This window comes from Eptatretus burgeri, chromosome 10 (genome assembly GCF_056783735.1).
Source record: "Eptatretus burgeri isolate ZD-2024b chromosome 10, Ebu_testis_v1, whole genome shotgun sequence".
Lineage (NCBI taxonomy): Eukaryota > Metazoa > Chordata > Myxini > Myxiniformes > Myxinidae > Eptatretus > Eptatretus burgeri.
In genome coordinates this window covers 61,449,542-61,467,668 of record NC_140970.1, presented here as the reverse complement: position 1 = coordinate 61,467,668, position 18,127 = coordinate 61,449,542, and the positions used below count along the sequence as shown (strand labels likewise).

Below are 18,127 nucleotides of genomic sequence, written 5' to 3'. Positions count from 1 at the left end.
AATAAGATGGAGTTTCAAGGCGAGCGGGAGCCAGGGGTATTAGAAATGTATTTGCGTAGTAATGTAGAATCCATGGCCCGGGATGGTACTTCTTGTAATGTTAATCCGTGGGGAAGCTCAACCCCATATTCTGAGCACGGACTTTACCGGCAAACTGAGTCCCATAATGGCGGCACGATCGCACCTCAGCGCAGCACGGAGCGAGCGGCTATTTATAGCGTGGCGAATGGCACGACACGAGGCGAGCGCTCCCAATAACCGTTTCAAACCATGTGGGCATGACAGGCGAGGCAGGCGGACATTGGCGGGCTTCGGAAACAATGGGAGGAAGAATGGACAACCGAGCTCGAAAAGAAAAAACGGGAACACGATCTGGAAGTAAAACAATTAAAGAAAGAACTATTGGAGAAGTCAAGACAGTTCAAAGAACTAGAGGGAAAAGTGGGGAAAATAGAGTTGAGTATCCGTAAGTGGGAACAAGCGGAGAGCGAACTGAAGAAAAGAATAGAGGAGCAAAAACGGAAACACAATTTGGAAGTAAAGCAACTGGAGGAGAAGGTAAAAAGAGAACAGGAATATCAGAAACAATTGAAAGAAGAGGCAAGGTTGGAGTATAATGGAATGAGAGAGAAAAGGGATGAAGTGGACAAAATGAGGAGAAAAGCATGGTTGGTGTATGAGGGGGTGAGCAGGGCAAGGGATGAGATGTGCAAGGAAAGGGATGAACCGAGAGAGGGAAAATGGAAAAAAGTTGATGAGATACTGGAGCACAAAGCCAAAGAAAGGGGATTACAAAACGAACTGAGAGTGTTGAAAGAGGAAAGAACGGAGACAGAGAGTGAAACGTTAAGGGACCACACTGAGCAGATTGAACAATTAGAAGCCAAAGCAAAGTCAGAGTGTGCGGAGATGAGAAAGGAATTGGAAAAGGAAGCTTCTGAGTCACAGAAACACCAAAACAAAGAGAGAGAATTACAAAACGAGTTGAGGATGGTGAAAGAAGAAAGAACAACAGCAGAGAATGAAACGTTAAGGAACCACACTGTTCAGATCTAACAGCTGGAAGCGAAGGCGAGATTAAAGAATGAGGAACAAGGAAGAGTAATGAAGGAAGAATGAATGAGACAGGAGAAGGAAATAACGAGATTGCAGAATGAGGAACAAGAAAGACAGTGGAATAGAAAACTGAAAGAGTATGAATTTGAAACTGAATGACAAAAGGAAAAAATAGGTTGGAGTACGAGGAGAAAGTGAAGGAGCAAGGAATGAAGCAGGAAGGAGAAATCAGTCAGTTGAAGGAGACAACGAGATTGGAGAAGGAAGAATGGGAGGAACAGTGGAATAGAAAACAACAAGAACATGAATTTGAGGTTAACCAATTGAAGGAAACTATGAGGTTGGAGAATGAGGGACAGGGGGTGAAAGAAATTAAAAAAGAAAGACAGGATCAATTAAAAAAGAAAGCAAGGTTGAGGTAGGCAGAAATAATTAAAGAACAACGAACGAAACAGGAAAAAGAACTAAGCCAAGTGAAAGAAACGAGATTGGAGGCTGAAAAGCATGAGGAACAGTGGGAGAGAAAACAAAAACTATACGAGTTTGAAATTAACCAGCTCGAGGGGAGAGCAAAATTTGAGTCCACGGAGATCGAAAAACTCCAGAAAGAGAACAAACAACTCAAAAAGCTCTGAGAGGATGAACGACTCAAAAGGAGCCAGGAAATGGAACAGCGCAATAATGTGGGATGTGTGACATCACCACAGGGAGGAATGTGAGTAATGCAGGACTTAATTGACATCACTCGTCAGATGAAACAACGATTAGGGCAAACCCTGAAAATGGAAAAGAGGGAAGTAACAGGGACAACAAAGAAGGAAGTAGAAGTATTGCCAGAGACGCGGGAGATCGACCGAGTCGAGAATAAATTAAATGGAACGAAGGAGGAAACAGAGACGAGGATCCAGGAAGAAACTAAAAGACACGAAGAGACAATAGAAATAAAATATATAGAGACGCGGGAGATAGAAAAAATAGAGGAGAGACTGCATGATAAAGACGGGGTTAAAGGAACAGAACACACACACAAAGAGTTAGCGAGGCTTAATGGGGGCGCGCTGGCGGACTGTCTCGTGACCCGGTGCGAGCAGCTGGATAGCCTCCTTCGGGAACGGAGGGAGACACTATTCTCCCTTGAAGCTGATCTCGACCAGGTGAGTTCGGGCGTGCCAAGCGGAATAGAGGGGGCCAGTGCTGTGGACAGGTGCACACGAAGCTTGGGGGGTATGGAGACCCCGGGAGCCCTGGAGGTGACCCGATTCCCCAGTGTGATTGGCCCGGTGTGTGTGGTGAAAGGTGTGAGTGCGCCCCCGTGTGCGAGTGGTGTGGTCGCGAGTGTGCCGAAGTGCGTGCTTTCCAGCACGCCGTGTGTGGATGAAGCACCATGTGTGAGTAGAGCCACGTGTGCGAGGAAGGTGGCATGCGTGAGCGAGCGGCCGAGTGTGAGAGAAACAGCGTGTGTGAGGTCGCTGTGTGTAAGGGAGATGACGGTGGGCATGCGGGAGCACGCAGCCGCATCTCCCGGTGTGAATGTAATGTCGTGGAGTGTGAACGTCGTGACACGCAGGTGTGCGTGCATCGAATGGAGACGACGACGGCGGCAAAAGGACAAGGGCCGGGTAGCGGCCGTAGTTGCATTGGGGACCGCGCCGGGTTTACCCAGTGGCAAGCGCGAGGTCCGTGCTGTGCAACGCACGAGGCCGCCACGTGCGCACCTGCGGGAGTGAAGCCCGGTCCGGAAACGCCAGAGGTGAATGTTGCCGATCCCGCGGACAGATAAAGGTTAGGCTGGGACAGACCAATTTGGACCGGACGGGTTCTCCACGCAGGTGTGTGTGTGTGTGTGTGTGAAGCTCTATGTGGCCTGTGCAGTGTGTTCTGTTCGCAGAGCACACGAGACAGGTCATGGACGGGCAGACCACATGTGTTCGTGTGGGGAGCCCCTTGAAACGCGAGGCTTGTGTTTTTTTATGCACAAGGGTGACGTCATGGCTGCACGAGGGGTTGGAATCCGGCAGGAGGGTGAATCCCTGCCGGATGGTACCGTCCAAGAGGGACGAGGTGTGTGAACAGCTGCCATGACGTCACATAAAAGGTGCGCAGGTTGCGAGTTGCCGCGCTGGTACTGCGCGAGGAAAAAGAAAAAAAAAGAAAGAAGCAAACCTCACTTCGGGTGAACAGGATTCCCTGGGCAAGGGGTGGAAGATCCCCTTGATTCGGGCACAGGATGATCAATAGTTAGGGGAAAGGGTTCGTGATAGCTCGACCAGCTTCATGGGGCAGGGGTAAGTCCTCATGGGGCCCGTGGAATGGATTAGTTAGAGGGATTGTCATCAGATTTAGGAAGTGAAATGGAAATTGATTTGAGAACAGTGACAGACTATGGATGTGTAGAGGGGACGTAGCTTAGCTACGTAGATTAAAAGGACCGTGCTGTAGTGTAAGGGACGACGTGGGAGCACAAATTAGTTCCGGGATGTAGTGAGCAGGATGGCTGAGTTCAGCAATGGAGTGTTGAAGAGTAGTGAGGTGGAGACATGTTGAGTGAGTGAGGCCAGCGGGCCTGACTGAATGGAGTGAATGTGGAATGCATGGTGCGCTGAGTGATTGGGGGGAGGAGTGACCCCCGCCCAAGGGACCCCGGGGTCAGAGTAATGTGATTGAGGGGGCTAGTCAAATTGACAAAATGGAGGTCGTTTTGTTGTTGGTGGGAAAGTAGGCTCGAAACCCGTTTGGAGGGGTGCAGGAGCCCTGTTGATGGGCTGGGAGCATGGCTGCGAAAGGTGAGTATCGCTGAGTGGGTACCCCGGGCACCGGGCTAGTCGGCCGCGGTAGGCCAAGGGCCCATGGGGAGGCCGGGATAGTGTAGTGGGCACGGGTGCGCCCGCATTGATGCGGGGGACCGGGGTGCCATTAGCCGCGTGGGCAATGCATTGGGCACAGGCACCCAGGGAAGGGGCCCGGGGCGCCAGCCTGCCACGTGAGCGTTTCAGGGGAGTCGCCAGGGAGGGCACTCCCCTGTGTTTAGGGAGCTGGTAGGCTCGGAGGCAGTGTAGTGCCCAGGGGTGCCATCGTTGGGGAATCGGCAGAGGGTAGTGCCTGCCAAGGGAGCCACGTGTCCCAGCCATGAGACCGTGTGAGGGCACGGGAAGAAAATTGGGGGGGGGCATGGCCCAAAATTGTGAGGACACCAACACAGGCGACGGGAATCTGGGTTGATAGAACCAGTAGATTAAGCGATAGGTGCTTGTTGAAAGCCCGGGGTAGTTTAAGTGATAATGGTTAGGGTAGATTAGGAAGTGTACCCCTCCGCACCATCCTTCCCTTCGCTCTCATTGTGGGCCGCTGGACCCACTTTGGGTAAAGATCGCTGAACTCTGAGGAGGCCATTCTGAGGCTTGAGTTGGGCCTCGACACAGGACGCTAGCTCTCCCTTATTCCCCTCCAGGAAGGGAACGTAGGGGTTGAGAGTAGGCTAGGACAGGATAGGGTAGCCGAACAAAGACGATAAAGGGGGTTAGGGGACGATTCATAGTGGGAAAGTAAAAATAAAAACAACAAAAAAATTAATTGGGGCTAAATTGATTTTGACAAATTAAGGGGGTGGGTATGGACAGAGACAGGCAAAGGCGATATGTTGGGAGGGAGATAGTCAGGTCGGTCCGAGCCCGCCTTCCGAGTGGCCAGCACCACCGCACTCCCTCCACTGCAAGGCAAAGGCTGGCCAACTTCATCGGCTGGCTGCGTTACTTCAAGGCCTGTGCCGGCCCACTTCATCGGCTGGCTGTTTGCTGCAAGGCCTGTGCCAGTCGGATCGTCTGCTGGTGTTTACTGCAAGGCTTGTGCCGGTCATTTCATCTGCCGGCTGTGTTTGCTACAGCAGCCTTGTCATGCCATGCCTTGCCTGCCCGCCTTTGCCATCCATGCCTGCTGCCCTCGATTCTGCGTTTGCCTGTTCTGTTTTGCATTCCCCCCGCCACCCCCCCTTGTTCATTGCCATGTGTGCCAAGATCATCGTGCAGTTTGCAAGGACTGCCCCGTTGGCAGCTACAACTCGGGCCTGCAGTGGCGGCCCGTGCACCGTGTTTGCATCCATCCATTCATCCCTCCGTTGTGTTCATTGCGTGTGCCACTTGAGCTGGCACGGAGACTGCGTTGCGCAGCTCATGTGCCGTTGCGTTCATCGCGTGTGGCACTTGAGCTGGCACGGAGACTGCGTTTGCGCAGCTCATGCGCCGTTATGTTCACTGCGTCCATGTTAAAAAGGGGAGGCCTTGGACTGCGTGTGTGCAGCCGGCCAAATTCCCTGTCACCTGCATTGCCTGAGCCAGAGACTGCATGCGAGCAGCCTGGCTCCCTGCTAACTGCTTTTCTCTTTGCAAAGTCCATTGATCCTGGGCCATGGTTTAGTTGAAGATTTGTAAGTTAAGATGTGCTGTAAAAATGAGTGCGCCCCCGGGATGTGCGTCTTAGCGCCGGCAATTGATTTAAGTCGTCCGTATGAGTGGGTTTGTTTAGTTAGTTACTCAGCCCGTAGGTTATTTATTTTGGGGACACGAATCCACTGAATGTCGCACTCAGGGATCCGAAGGTAAAAAGTATTAGGGGAGAACTACACATGATGGCACACGAAAATTCCACGACTCGGGACGAGTCTGTAAAAAGGGGAGGGGGTAGTGTTACGGCTATGGAAATTCGCAATACACCATAAAGGGTCCTCAAGTGAGATATATCGATAAGTTCATGTGTCGTTAGCCCACACCTGTTGTTTAGAGGGAATATGTGTGATTCATCCGGGCTGCGACGCTTTGAGTTTGCCATTTTTCTTTCTCTATCGTTATTTTGGACCATTAAGCCGCCAACAACTCAAACACCACCACCTTTGCCTCTTCACCTCCACAACTCCATCCCGCAAACATCGCTTCACCGCCATTCCCAAACGACGCCCGCCAACCACCAAACCACCACAGCAAACTCCCCCACCACCTTCGCCTTTCTCCTTCCACAACCATGGACCCCACCACCAGTCAACACCGAACGTCGTACTGTCCGAAGCCGTTCGGTGATTGCTGCCGAACGCAGCAAGCCACGAGTGCAGTGGATGCCTTTACGGGAGAGAAATTCGGATCAGGAAGGCTTCACGCCCTTTTTTCTCCGTCCAATGGGCGAGCGTCGGGCGGTGTGGCCCCGCCTCCAAGTGCGATGAATGTGGATTCTTTACGGGAGAAAATTCGGATCAGGAAGGCTTCACACCCCTTTTCCTCCGTCCAATGGGCGAGCGTCGGGCGGTGTGGCCCCGCCTCCAAGCGCGATGAATGCGAATTCCTCTCAGGAAGGAATTCGGATCAAAAGAGGCTCACGCTCCTTTTTGCCACACCAATGGCAGAACAGAGGGTGGCGTGGCCCCGCCTCCAATCGCGTTTTGATCCTAAAATCTGCACACAGGCTCCTCCCCCGGTCTATAAAAGACGCGAATCTGTGTGGAACTCGCAGTAGTGTGGGGGTAGCTTTTCTCGTCGTTGGTGTCATCTCGTCGCTGGTCGTTGGTGTCGTCTCGTCGCTGGAATCAAGCCACCTTCTCTTTCACAAGCGACCAAGCCAGCCAGCCATTCCCCTCACTCGACCCTGAGCATCAACAATCCCCCCCCATCCGCGCTGAGATAGTGCCGGTGGCCCCGTTCATTCCCTACCCTAACCATGGTGCCGACCAAACCGTGCTTGCGCGGAGCACGCCGGAGAGGGCTCACCGACCACGCCAGGGGCACGGAGTCGGGGCGCAGCTGCGCTGACATTGCGGCTTTCCCGCCATCGCGTCACGAGCATGCGGGTAAGACCTTTTCGGTCTCGTGGACCTGGCCGCTCCTCCAGGTTCCGCGCACATTTGGTCCACGGACCCCGTCTACCTCCCTGCCTATGGGGAGGTCTTTCCTGTTTATTTTGAATGAATGATGTGGCGCCGAGTCCCGACAAGTATAATTGTTTAAGTGTTGGAAATAATTATAGCCGGTAGTAGTGCTTTTGCTTTTGTTGCATTTTGCTTTTGCTGCACATTGCATTACTGCCTTGCGTGCATGTGTTGTGTATGTGAAATAAAGGTGCTTGCTTGTTGAACTGTTTCGCGTTTCGTTGCGTCCTTTCCTCTGTTTGAAAGTTCCATCTTGCATCACGTAAGGGATTGATAGTGGGTTGAAACACCCGATAAGTAATCTGAAACATCGAGGTCGACGATAACTCTGCTCGGTTATCCCTGCAGCACGGAACGAGCCACTTAAGCGGTTCGTGTCCGAAGTCGACCTGCGGCGAGGTACGATCGCCCGGTCGACCACTCGCGCAGGTACTTAGGTAGGTCGAATTTGGCGAGCAATCCTCTCCTGCGCGGGTGGGCAATTCGCACGATCGTGGTGAGGTTAAACCTCCACCCGTGACTGGCTCCTGGCGGTAGTTCCCGGAGGGTCATGACTGAATTGTCCGTTCCGGTGGGCGACACGTCGCGATTCGAGTTACGTGGCCGATCGCACGCCGGACGGCCAAAATTCGTAACAATATATATATATATATATATATATATATATATATATATATATATATATATATATATATATATATATATATATATATATCACAAACATACAGTGCATGGAGAAAGTCAACACCCCCTTTCAAAATTTTCACCTTTTGTTGCCTTATAGCTGGGAATTAAATTACATTAAATAAGACTTTTCCCACCTTTATTTACACATCGTAACCCCCAACTTCCAGGTGAAAAACAAATTCAACAAATTTCAGAAAATTGAAAATAGAAAACTAGAATATCTTGGTTGGATAAGTGTCCACCCCCTTTTATAGCAATTGTAAATTAGCTCAGATATAACCAATCACCTTCAAAATCACACACCAAGTTAATTGGCCTCCACCTGTGTTAAATTGTGGTGATTCTGATTATTTTGGAATAAATCAGTAGTTCCTGGAGGTCTCCTCTGCTGGGTAGTACATTTCACAGTAAAACCTGAAACATGAGCACCAAGGAACTGTCAAAAGATCTCTGGGATACAGTTGTGGAATGGCACAGATAAGGGGATGGGTATAAAAATATTTCAATGGCCTTAAATATCCCTTGGAACAGGGTCCAAGACAATAATTAAGAATGGAAGGCGTATGGTACCACCACGACCCTGCCTACGTCATGATATCCCTCCAAATTGGATGAACATGCAAGGAGGAGACTGATCAGAGGGGCCACCAAGAGGCCAATGGCAACTTTGAAAGAACTACAGGCCTTTATGGTAAAGACTGGTCACTGTGTGCATGTGACAACAACATCCCAAGCACTCCAAAAGTCTGGCCTGCATGGTATGGTGGCAAGAAGGAAGGTGTTGTGCAAAAAAGCACATCTTACGTCTCATTTGAGGTATGCAAATAACCACTCTGGAGATTCTGAAGCCATGTGGCAAAAGGTTTTGTGGCTTGACGAAACCAAGATAGAACTTTTTGTCCGAAATGCAAAACATTGGTGCAAGCCCAACACAGCACATCACCCAAAGAACACCATCCCTACTGTGAAACATGGTGGTGGAAGCAACATGTTATGGGGATGTTTTTCATCAGCAGGGACTGGGGAACTTGTTAGGATAGAAGGGAAAATGGATGGAGCAAAATACAGAAAAATCCCAGAGAAAAACCTGCTGCCCTCTGCAAAAAGCTGAAATGCGGACAGTTCACCTTTCATCATGACAATGGCACGAAGCACACAGCTAAAGCTACACTGGAGTCGCTAAGGAACAAAAATATATATACCTTTGAGTAGCCCAGTCAGAGCCCCCACCTAAATCCAACAGAAAATCAGTTGCATTACTTGAAGATTGCTGTCCATCAACACTCCCCACCCAACTTTACTGAGCTTGAACAGTTTTGTTCAGAAATATGGGCAAATATTGCCCAATCAAGGTGTGCAAAGTTGGGAGAGACCTATCCCAACAGACTCACTGCTGTAATTGCTGTCAAAGGTGCTTCCACCCAGTATTTACTCAGGGGGGTGGACACTTATCCAACCAAGATATTCTAATCTTGTATTTTAAATTAATTTTCTGAAATTTACAGAATTTGTTTTTCACTTGGAAGTTGTGGGTTATGATGTGTAAATATTGGTGGAAAAATTCTGTTTAGTGCAATTTAATTTGAGACCACAAGGCAACCAAAGGTGAAAATTTTGAGAGGGGGTGTATACTTTCTATAGGCACTGTACATATACATACACACACACACACACACATATATATATATATATATATATATATTGTTGTGGTTGACCAAATTCGCAAACCACCATTCAGGTCCCTTAGGTGAGATATCTCGGTAAGTGCATGTGTAGTTAGGCCCAAACCCGTTGTCTAGTGGGAATACATGTCATTTATGCGAGCTGCGACTCTTCAGGATAGCCGTTTTTCTTTTACTATCTTTATTTTGGACCAACCGCCATGATTACCACCGCCAACCACGTCTTAACAGTCATCACATCAACCACCCACCGCGGCGCCGCTTCACCACAGCAGCCACGACCTTTGCCGTCAACCCTCGCAACCGTCGCATCGCCACCGTTCTTGCGCCGCTTGTGGGTACCGGTATTGGACTCGTGCAGGGCGCGCGCCGAACAGCGTGTACAAAACCACGGACTTTCCGCTCCAAAAACGGATCAAAAACGACTCACGCCCACTTTTGTTCCGTCCAATCGGTGAGCAAGGGGCGATTTGGCCCCGCCTCCAGGGCGTTGGAGGGCGGTCGCTATATGCAAATTCATGGATCAAAATGCATTCACGCCCACTTTTTCTCGGGCCAATGGGGAGCGAGGTGAAAGGTCGAAGGCAGGGGGTCAAAGGCGAAGCCACGGGGCTTATATAAGCGGCTGCGTTCGTCAGAAAAGTCGTCGTCGTGTGCGTTGGAGTTGTGTGTGCGTTGGAGTTGTGTGTGCGTTGGAAGGAGTTCGCAGGAGGAAGAGTTCGGAGTTGGAGTCGGAGCGAAGAGGACGGAGCTGTGGAGAGGCGGCGGCGGCGAGGGCAGACGAGGGGGTGCTCGCGTCGGTGCCGGGAGCTGCACACCAGGGAGGCCGACGGCGCGACCTGGTCGAGGTGGAGACGCTCGTCGCGGGACCCGAGACAGAGTAAAAATCCTCCTTTCCCCGAGCATCAGCAACCCCCTCCTGTTTCCCCCCGCGCTGAGATAGTGCGACCAAGGGGGCCCCCTTCCCACCCCCTACCAGACACTGTCCGCGAGGCCCGCGGAGTTGGGGCACCATCGCCGCTTCGCGCCTCATCATCAGACGGGTAGGCCCGACCCGGTCTCGGCCCCAGGCCCGCCTCATCCTGGAGGGTGGTTCTCTTTTCTTTTGCTTTGGGAATATGTGTTGTCGGCGCCGTCTGTGAAGTAGAATTGTATAAGTGTTGCCGTGTGCTCGGTAGTCGGATAGCTCTGCATTGTGTCTTCGCTTTCACATTTGCTTTTTGTGTAAAATTGCATTGTGTTTCTTCTTCTTTTTCTATGTGCTTTTGGTGGAATTGTATATGTGTGCTTTCCGTTCATCGCGAATAAATGTACTTTATGTTGAACTGTTTCCCGCTTCGCTTCGTCATTTCTCTCATTGAATCCTCATCTTGCTTCACGTAAAGGGTTGGTAGTGGGCTGAATACGCCCGATAATTAATCGAACCGTCGAGGCCGACGATAACACCGCTCGGTTATCCCGATAGTACGGAACGGGTCGCTTAAGTGGCCCGTGTCCGAAGTCGACCTGCGGCGAGGTGCGATCGCCCGGTCTACCCTCCGTGTGGGTACTTAGGTAGGTCGAATTTGGTGAGCAACCCTATCCCACGCGGGGGCCGATTGGCTCGATCGCGGTGAGACCGAAAGGTCCACCCGTGACTGGTTCCCGGCGTTAGTCCGAGAGGGTCACGACTGGATTGTCCGTCCGGTGGGCGACGTGCCGCGATTCGAGTTACGTGGCCGTTCGCACGCCGGCGGGCGCGAATCCGTAACAATATATATATATATATATATATATATATATATATATATATATATAGATATATATATATATATATATATATATATATATATATATTGTTGCGAATTCGCGCCCGCCGGCGTGCAGACGGCCACGTCACTCGAATCGCGACAGCGTCGCCCACCGGACGGACAATTCAGTCGTGACACTCCGGGAACTATCGCCCGGAGCCAGTCACGGGTGGGCCTTTCGACCTCACCACAATCGTGCCAATCGGCCACCCGCGTAGGATAGGGTTGTTCGCCAAACTCGACCTACCTAAGTACCCACGCGGATGGTAAACCGGGCGATCATACCTCGCCGCAGGTCAACTCCGGACACGAACCGCTTAAGCGGTCCGTTCCATGCTTCAGTGATAACCGAGCAGTGTTATCATCGGCCTTGACGGTTCCGATTAATTAAAGGGCGTATTAAGCCCACTACGAACCCTTTACGTGAAGCAGGATGGAGGATCAATAATGAAAGGAGAAAGCGAAACGGGAAAACAGTTCACACAAAGCACATTTATTTCCCAGCACACGGAAAGCACACATATACAGCCAAACAGTCAAAATGCATATATAGCAACCAAAACAAAAGCAACAATGATGCACAGTTACTACCGACTACGTGCACACACGGCAACACTTATACAGTTCGACTTTACAGACTGCGCCAACACACATTTACTCAAAAGCAAAGGAAAGAAGCCACCCTCATAGACAAGGGGGCAGATGGGCCTGTAGGCCAATATGCGCGCGTGACCTAAAGGAGCGGCCAGGCCCGTGAGACCGGGGGGGGGGGGGGTCCTACCCGCTTCCTCGTGACGCGTTGGCGGACAAGCCGCAGATTTGGCCGCGTGGCTGTGCCCAGACTCCGTGCTCCTTGGCGGGTTTCGTTGGCACGACGTTTGGAGTGGGGTGGGAACGGGGCCTCCTTGTTGCACTATCTCAGCGCGGGGGAAAGGGGGAATTGTTGATGCCCTGGGGGAGGAGAATGGCTGGCAGGCTTGGGTCCCACGATGAGCGATCTCACACCGCGACCTCGTTGCCGACCGCCGTCCTTCTCGCCTCGGACCCGAGCTCCTTGGCCTCTTCCCGCAACTCTTCTCAGCCGACTCCAGAACCCAACTCTTCCTGCCTCACCGATTACTTCGCCACCCCACTCGACTCTCTGCCACACCGATGACTCGACTCGCTCTGCCCCGATTCGCCTTGCGCTCGCCGTTGTATAGGCCGGTAGGAGAAAACAATATGCAAATATCCGGATCAGGACGACCTCGGGGGCGGAGCCACGCTCGCCAATTGGTCGGAGGAAAGGGGACGTGAATCTCCCCTGATCCTAGAATTTGCATATATCACTTTCACACAGACGCGCCTGGAGGCGGGGCCAAGCCGCTCCGCGCTTGCTAATTGGATGGAGGGGAAGTGGGCGTGTAGCGTTCTTGATCCGAATTCTCCCTCGGAAAGGCCGCTATTTGCGCTCGCGGCTCGGTGCGTTCGGCACCAATCGCCGAACGGGCCCGAGACAGCCCGATGCTCAGTGTTCACAGGTGAAGCGGGAATGGCCGTAGAAGGAGAGAGGTGAAGGTGGTGGAGGGTTTTCAGTGGTGGTTTATGGTTATGGTGCCGTTGGGAATGGCGGTGATGCGATGATGTGGGATTGAGTTGTGAAGGTAAAGGTCGTGGCTGTTGGCGTTGTTGTTGTCCGAGGGTTGGAGCGTGGTTGCAGTTGGTGACGATGGCTGGCGTGGTGGTTGCTGTGTGATGGCGGTTGAGACGTGGTTGGTTCAAAATAAAGATAGAACAGAAAAACGGCTATCTCAAAGCGTCACAGCCCGGATGAATCACATAAATTCCCTCTATACAACGGGTTTGGGGCTAACTACACATGTACTTAGAGATATCTCACCTGCGGGCCCTTCATGGTGTAATGCGAATTTCCACAGCCGTAGCAATATATATATATATATATATACATATACATATACATATATATATACATTATACATACACACACACCATGACTATGGACCACTACCCAAAAGAGGTATTGTGTAATAATCATGTGGATTTTCAAAAGATTATGCACAATAATCATGGATGACAGCTTTTTTGTGTATGTAGTACATGATGAGTTCTGAACACAACACAATAGCTCCCTTTTCAACTGCTGCCTCTTTTATTGGCAATGCAAGGTTACACTTCTTTATCTCAAAAGAAAAACACACGGTCATAGAAAAATAACAGCAAGCTTACTTTAAGAGTAAATTTAAGATTCTCCGAGGCAGACGCCATGACCTTCAATGATACTATCCCTGGGTCCTCTAGTGTCAACAATTTCGGGGATACCTATGACGAGAAGTTAAAATGGGCTGGCCACATTGAGACCGAGGCAAGAAGGGCAGGACAAATGATAGGCAGTTTGAGATATATGGCTCGACCTTTAACCCCCCGAGAAGTCTCCACCATCTACAAAGCTCGAGTCAGGAGTGTGATGGAATATGCACCACTTGCATGGATGGGAACAGCTGAAACAACACTCAAGATGCTGGACCCTATCCAGGACAGAGCCGCCTGCTTGATGGGCTTGCCAGAAACTGAATTGGATGCCAACCCCCCCCCCCCCATTCCCCCACTCAAACTCGCACACCCTTCTCGCTAGAAATTCAATGCTGTAGTTTGTATGAACTACTGACTTTACTGCAGTTCATCTACCCAGCTCCAGGACCCACACCAGGAAAAAGACAGAAGTGGCCTCATCCTGGGCAACTGAAGATATACTTAAAGTATTTATTTCCTGATTTACAAATTAATTAGGGTAAATATTCATTAAGGGTCCATATTATAGTCATCTCCTCAATATAAACTTCAAACAGATAATGAAAAGTTGACTTCTTTGTTGATATGTTTTAAGGGGGAAAATATTACCGAATATAAATAATGTTATTGTAACAACGATGAGAAAAATAATACATTTTGAGGAATACAGAAAATAGCACTGCAATAAAAAAAACTGTGACTTTCTTCTTCTTCTTCTTCTTCTTCTTCTTCTTCTTCTTCTTCTTCTGTAAAGCCACAAATATTCCCACATTATTGTGGGGTTAGCCGAGGGAAGTTTTGGCCCATGACTTTCACAAACTGGCTGGCCAGGCCTGACATTCGACTGAAGTTAGGGCAGTTCATGGTGCCCTAACTTCAGTTAGGGCATCGTGTTCATCAAAGATGGCCATGGCTTCATGGACCAATTTGAAACCTTTAATCCTCAACATCATCTTCGTCGACTTCCTCAAATCCCACTTGCAGTACCATGTCCACAATCCGTTGCCTTGCTTTGCTGACTTTAATCTCTGTGAAACATCTGAACTCAATCACTGCCTTAGGCCAGAGTTGATGGAGATAAAGATGATAGATATTAATGTGCGGCTGGGAATGCGTTTCCAATAAAGTCCAGTTTTCATTGAGGTTAAACACCTGGGTTGGTGTGTAACCTCCATCTGCAATCACCGATTTGAAGACAGCTGGAAATTGTTCGGGAGCAGCATGATCTGCAGCAGCAGCAGCTTCCCCAGTCAACTTGAGATTATGGAACTCATGGCGATTCTTTAAATGCTCGAACCACCCATGACTGGCAGCAAAAGGCACTGGATCATTGGTATCTTTGGTTAGATCACCATACAAACTCCTCACCTTCTCTTGAATGACCATTCCAGGCAAGGGCATGTTCTGTTGGTTTGTAATGCTCTATCGAAATGGTCAGCATCTTCACCATTTTCTCGATAGCATCAGGCCGATATCTTGAAGTTCTGGTAACACTGAGATTCGTTGTTGTCTGAGCGCTCTTATGGATTTTATCAAGGGCGTCAGGAATGGTTCTCACTGCAGAAACATGAAGTCCCATCTCTCTTTGAATATCAATGCTGCGCTCACCTCTATCAAACCAATCTTAAACTTTTAATTTCACCTCCAATGAATGAGACCTTCTTGACTTCTTCAATTGATTATTATCTCCAATGCCACTTGTTACACGGTTTGCAACGATTGTTTCGGCCACTGTTTGTGAACGACTCGCTCAGAATGAAGTGGGGTGCCAAAAGCATCCGCTGCGAGTGAACGATTCACTCTGATATAGCACGGTTGTTGTTGTGGTTGTTGAATTAAATCCACACTGGAGCGAAAACACATTATCATAACACACGTTATACGAAGGTCACCTGTCCGCAATGCGAGTTCCCTTACAAAAACCATCAATGCAGGACGCCTCCACAAAGACCTGCACTATGGTTGCCAACCGATGGTGATTTGTCTGTACTCTATCATTTTTAAATGCTGAGCATCAGGCAAGGAAGCAACACATCATTTTAAGTCTTTGCTGTAACTCAGTAACAGAATTGCTCACAATAACAATCCCAATGATAAACAAGCAGAATGAGATTTTTTTTTAATTAGATTTCTTTTTATGAGTTAAAAAAAATGACATACCTGCTTGACATTCCGACTTCCCTCCAGCAGCAGTACCAAGTACTGGCCATGACTGTAAAATGGCACAAGTTAGAACTATTTTGTAGCACTGTATATGATAGACTGATCTTCCTTAGCAGCCACACTATAACAAGTAATGTTTATTATCTCTTATATTAATAGGTTGCCTTTTTATGTCCTGTACAATGTCTCGGGCTTATGGAGGAAGTTTTAATCACTTAAAAGATCCAAAATAAGAGCAATATTTGAGAAAATGACAAATGACATTTTTAAAGTTGAAAGTTTGCAAATAGCATTAAATAAAATGTCTAAAGGCAGAGTAAAAAAAATAATTCATTAGAAACTAATTTCCACTATCAAGGGATATCTATCAAGGAATTCAAGGGGTCTGGCTGGCAGGAAAGCTTAAAAGTATGCGCATTAACCTTGGTGTTGTCTAGCCTGGGTTTGAATCTCGGCCCAGTTATGAACCGTCCTTTGGGTGTTTCTCGTCCAGGGCGATCTATCAAAGTGTGCACCCTTCATCGGAGGGACATGAAGCCGGTGGACCCGTCTGCCAGCACTGGGGCATTGGTAGATGTTCAAGTCATTGGTCTTTCTCCAAGAGTAGGTGTGTTATCGCCAGCACACTAAACAAATTACAAATTGCTGCCAAAGTCAAGCTTGGCGTCCGGTTCCAGAAAGACTTGGGACCAAATTGGTCCATCCAGTGGACACCACATGGGGGAAATAATTGGGCCAGTTAAATAGGGAGATGAAGATAAAGTAGACGATGGAGAAAAATTAAGAACAAGAAGAACAAGAAGAAGATTAAGAAGAAGAGAAGGGGATTCCCATGACACCAGCATTACTTTTTCATGCGTTTTAAAATGACCATGACGAGTCATTATTAAAACAAAAATTATTACAACACCGGCGGTTCATTATTGAGCAAACATATTTTTTTAATTAAATAATAAAGACAAACAAGTATGTGAAGAGAAAATAATTTCAGGAACGAATGAAAAACATTAGAGACGGAACAGATGTACCATTTCTGTTTGCATGCTATTTCATGTTTGTCGATGTAAAGATCCCATGGTAACTTTCATCAAAAAAAAGTAGGTTGTTGTGTTGCGTGTTGTGACCCGAAACAAGTTGGAAACCCCTGCTCTCCCTAATTATCTGGCCAAGTGTCTTAATGATGTCAGAAGTATAACAAGGCCTACAGAGTGCAGACCGCACCAACCTCCAGAATGAATACCACGATAGAAGTGCTCATGCTATTCATTACAAGATAGATAAATAATTCCTCGGGAGGAGAAACATAATACTGAAAAAAAAAAAAAACACGCACGCACACACATGGGACTGCCACAGGAAAGCTGCCACAGCCAACGGTCTAATGAGAGACAAAGTCAAGGACATGAAATACAATGACAAAATAAATATCCATCAATCGATACAATGCTGTATCTTGGCACACAGGATGTAAAACCTGGTCTCAAGGAATCGCAGAGCAAGTGTTGAGATCATATTTAGGGGAAAACTGTTGATGTCAACAAAGTGAAATGATAGATGTTGGTTAAGTCGACAATCATCAAAAAATTAAAATAAAATAAAATAAAATAAAATAAACATCTGCTTCAAAATTCTTTCCCACTGCATCTTTCAGCATCGGTATCCCCTTTTCTCTTGTCACGAATACACGCTGAGTTCTCTGCAACCCCCCTCTCTGCTCCATATCATTGTGATCTCCAGAGCATAAACATCTGCAGAGTGTTTCACCAGGAAAAAAAGGAAAACTTCCAAGTTTATAGTTGCCGTCTGAGTTCCACACAAAAAAATAATTCCATTACGTGACGCAGACGGCGCACACAAGTCAATCCGGCAGAAGGAAAAGTTTCTCAAAGCTAATCCCATTGAAGTAGATCTTCTGGAGAAATCAAAGAGAACATTCCACTGAAAGGAACAGCTTGCCTTCAACGTCTGCCGGCGGAGCCGATAATAAAGAAAAACATACGTCACGGATTTGTTTAACTGCAACCCAAAGGGTTACACAGTTGCACTGTGAACTGGTCATGGGGACTTTTATTTTTCATTTTACAGGGTCAAAGTCTCATGAAGAAGCTGTAACACACAAATCATACACAAACACAAACACACATGCTGACTTTATGGCTTTACCAGAGTTTGGGGAAAGTCACATCACTTCGCAAAGCACTCTGGGTACAAGTGAAGCCATATTTTATGACATTGCTATCTCTCCACACCCAGCAGCACAAAGGGAATTTCCTCCTCCACCATGGTTGCCAACTTCGGTTGCTTGTCCTCTATCCTTTTGAAAATCTGAACGTCAAACAAGGAAGCAGCAAGTTCCATAAGCCTGGTGTTGGCTTTGTGGTTTGGGTGGCGGCTTGGGATATGAGGGTACTGAGTTCAAGTCCCGTTGGCTGCTGAATTAAAAAATACACCAGGAGGTTGACTCAGCCTGTCGTCCTTCCGAGGTCGGCAAAATGAGCACCGGTGTAATGGTAAGGGGGACACTGCATCAGCGGCATAGCCGCGTCCCAACCGAT

At 48.5% G+C, this 18,127-nt stretch overlaps 1 protein-coding gene across 2 annotated transcripts in view; it reads right to left on the bottom strand.

The window, feature by feature from the left end:
* Nucleotides 1-18,127, bottom strand: part of C10H4orf33 (chromosome 10 C4orf33 homolog) — a 41,651-nt gene that overhangs the window by 8,507 nt on the left and 15,017 nt on the right. The window contains exon 4 of one of the 2 annotated variants that reach the window (XM_085898640.1): nucleotides 15,570-15,621. The exons of the other annotated variant lie outside the window; for it this stretch is intronic. Coding sequence (XP_085754766.1) covers nucleotides 15,570-15,621 — 52 coding nt within the window. The remainder of the gene's footprint in view (nucleotides 1-15,569; nucleotides 15,622-18,127) is intronic. 2 annotated transcript variants of the gene reach the window in all.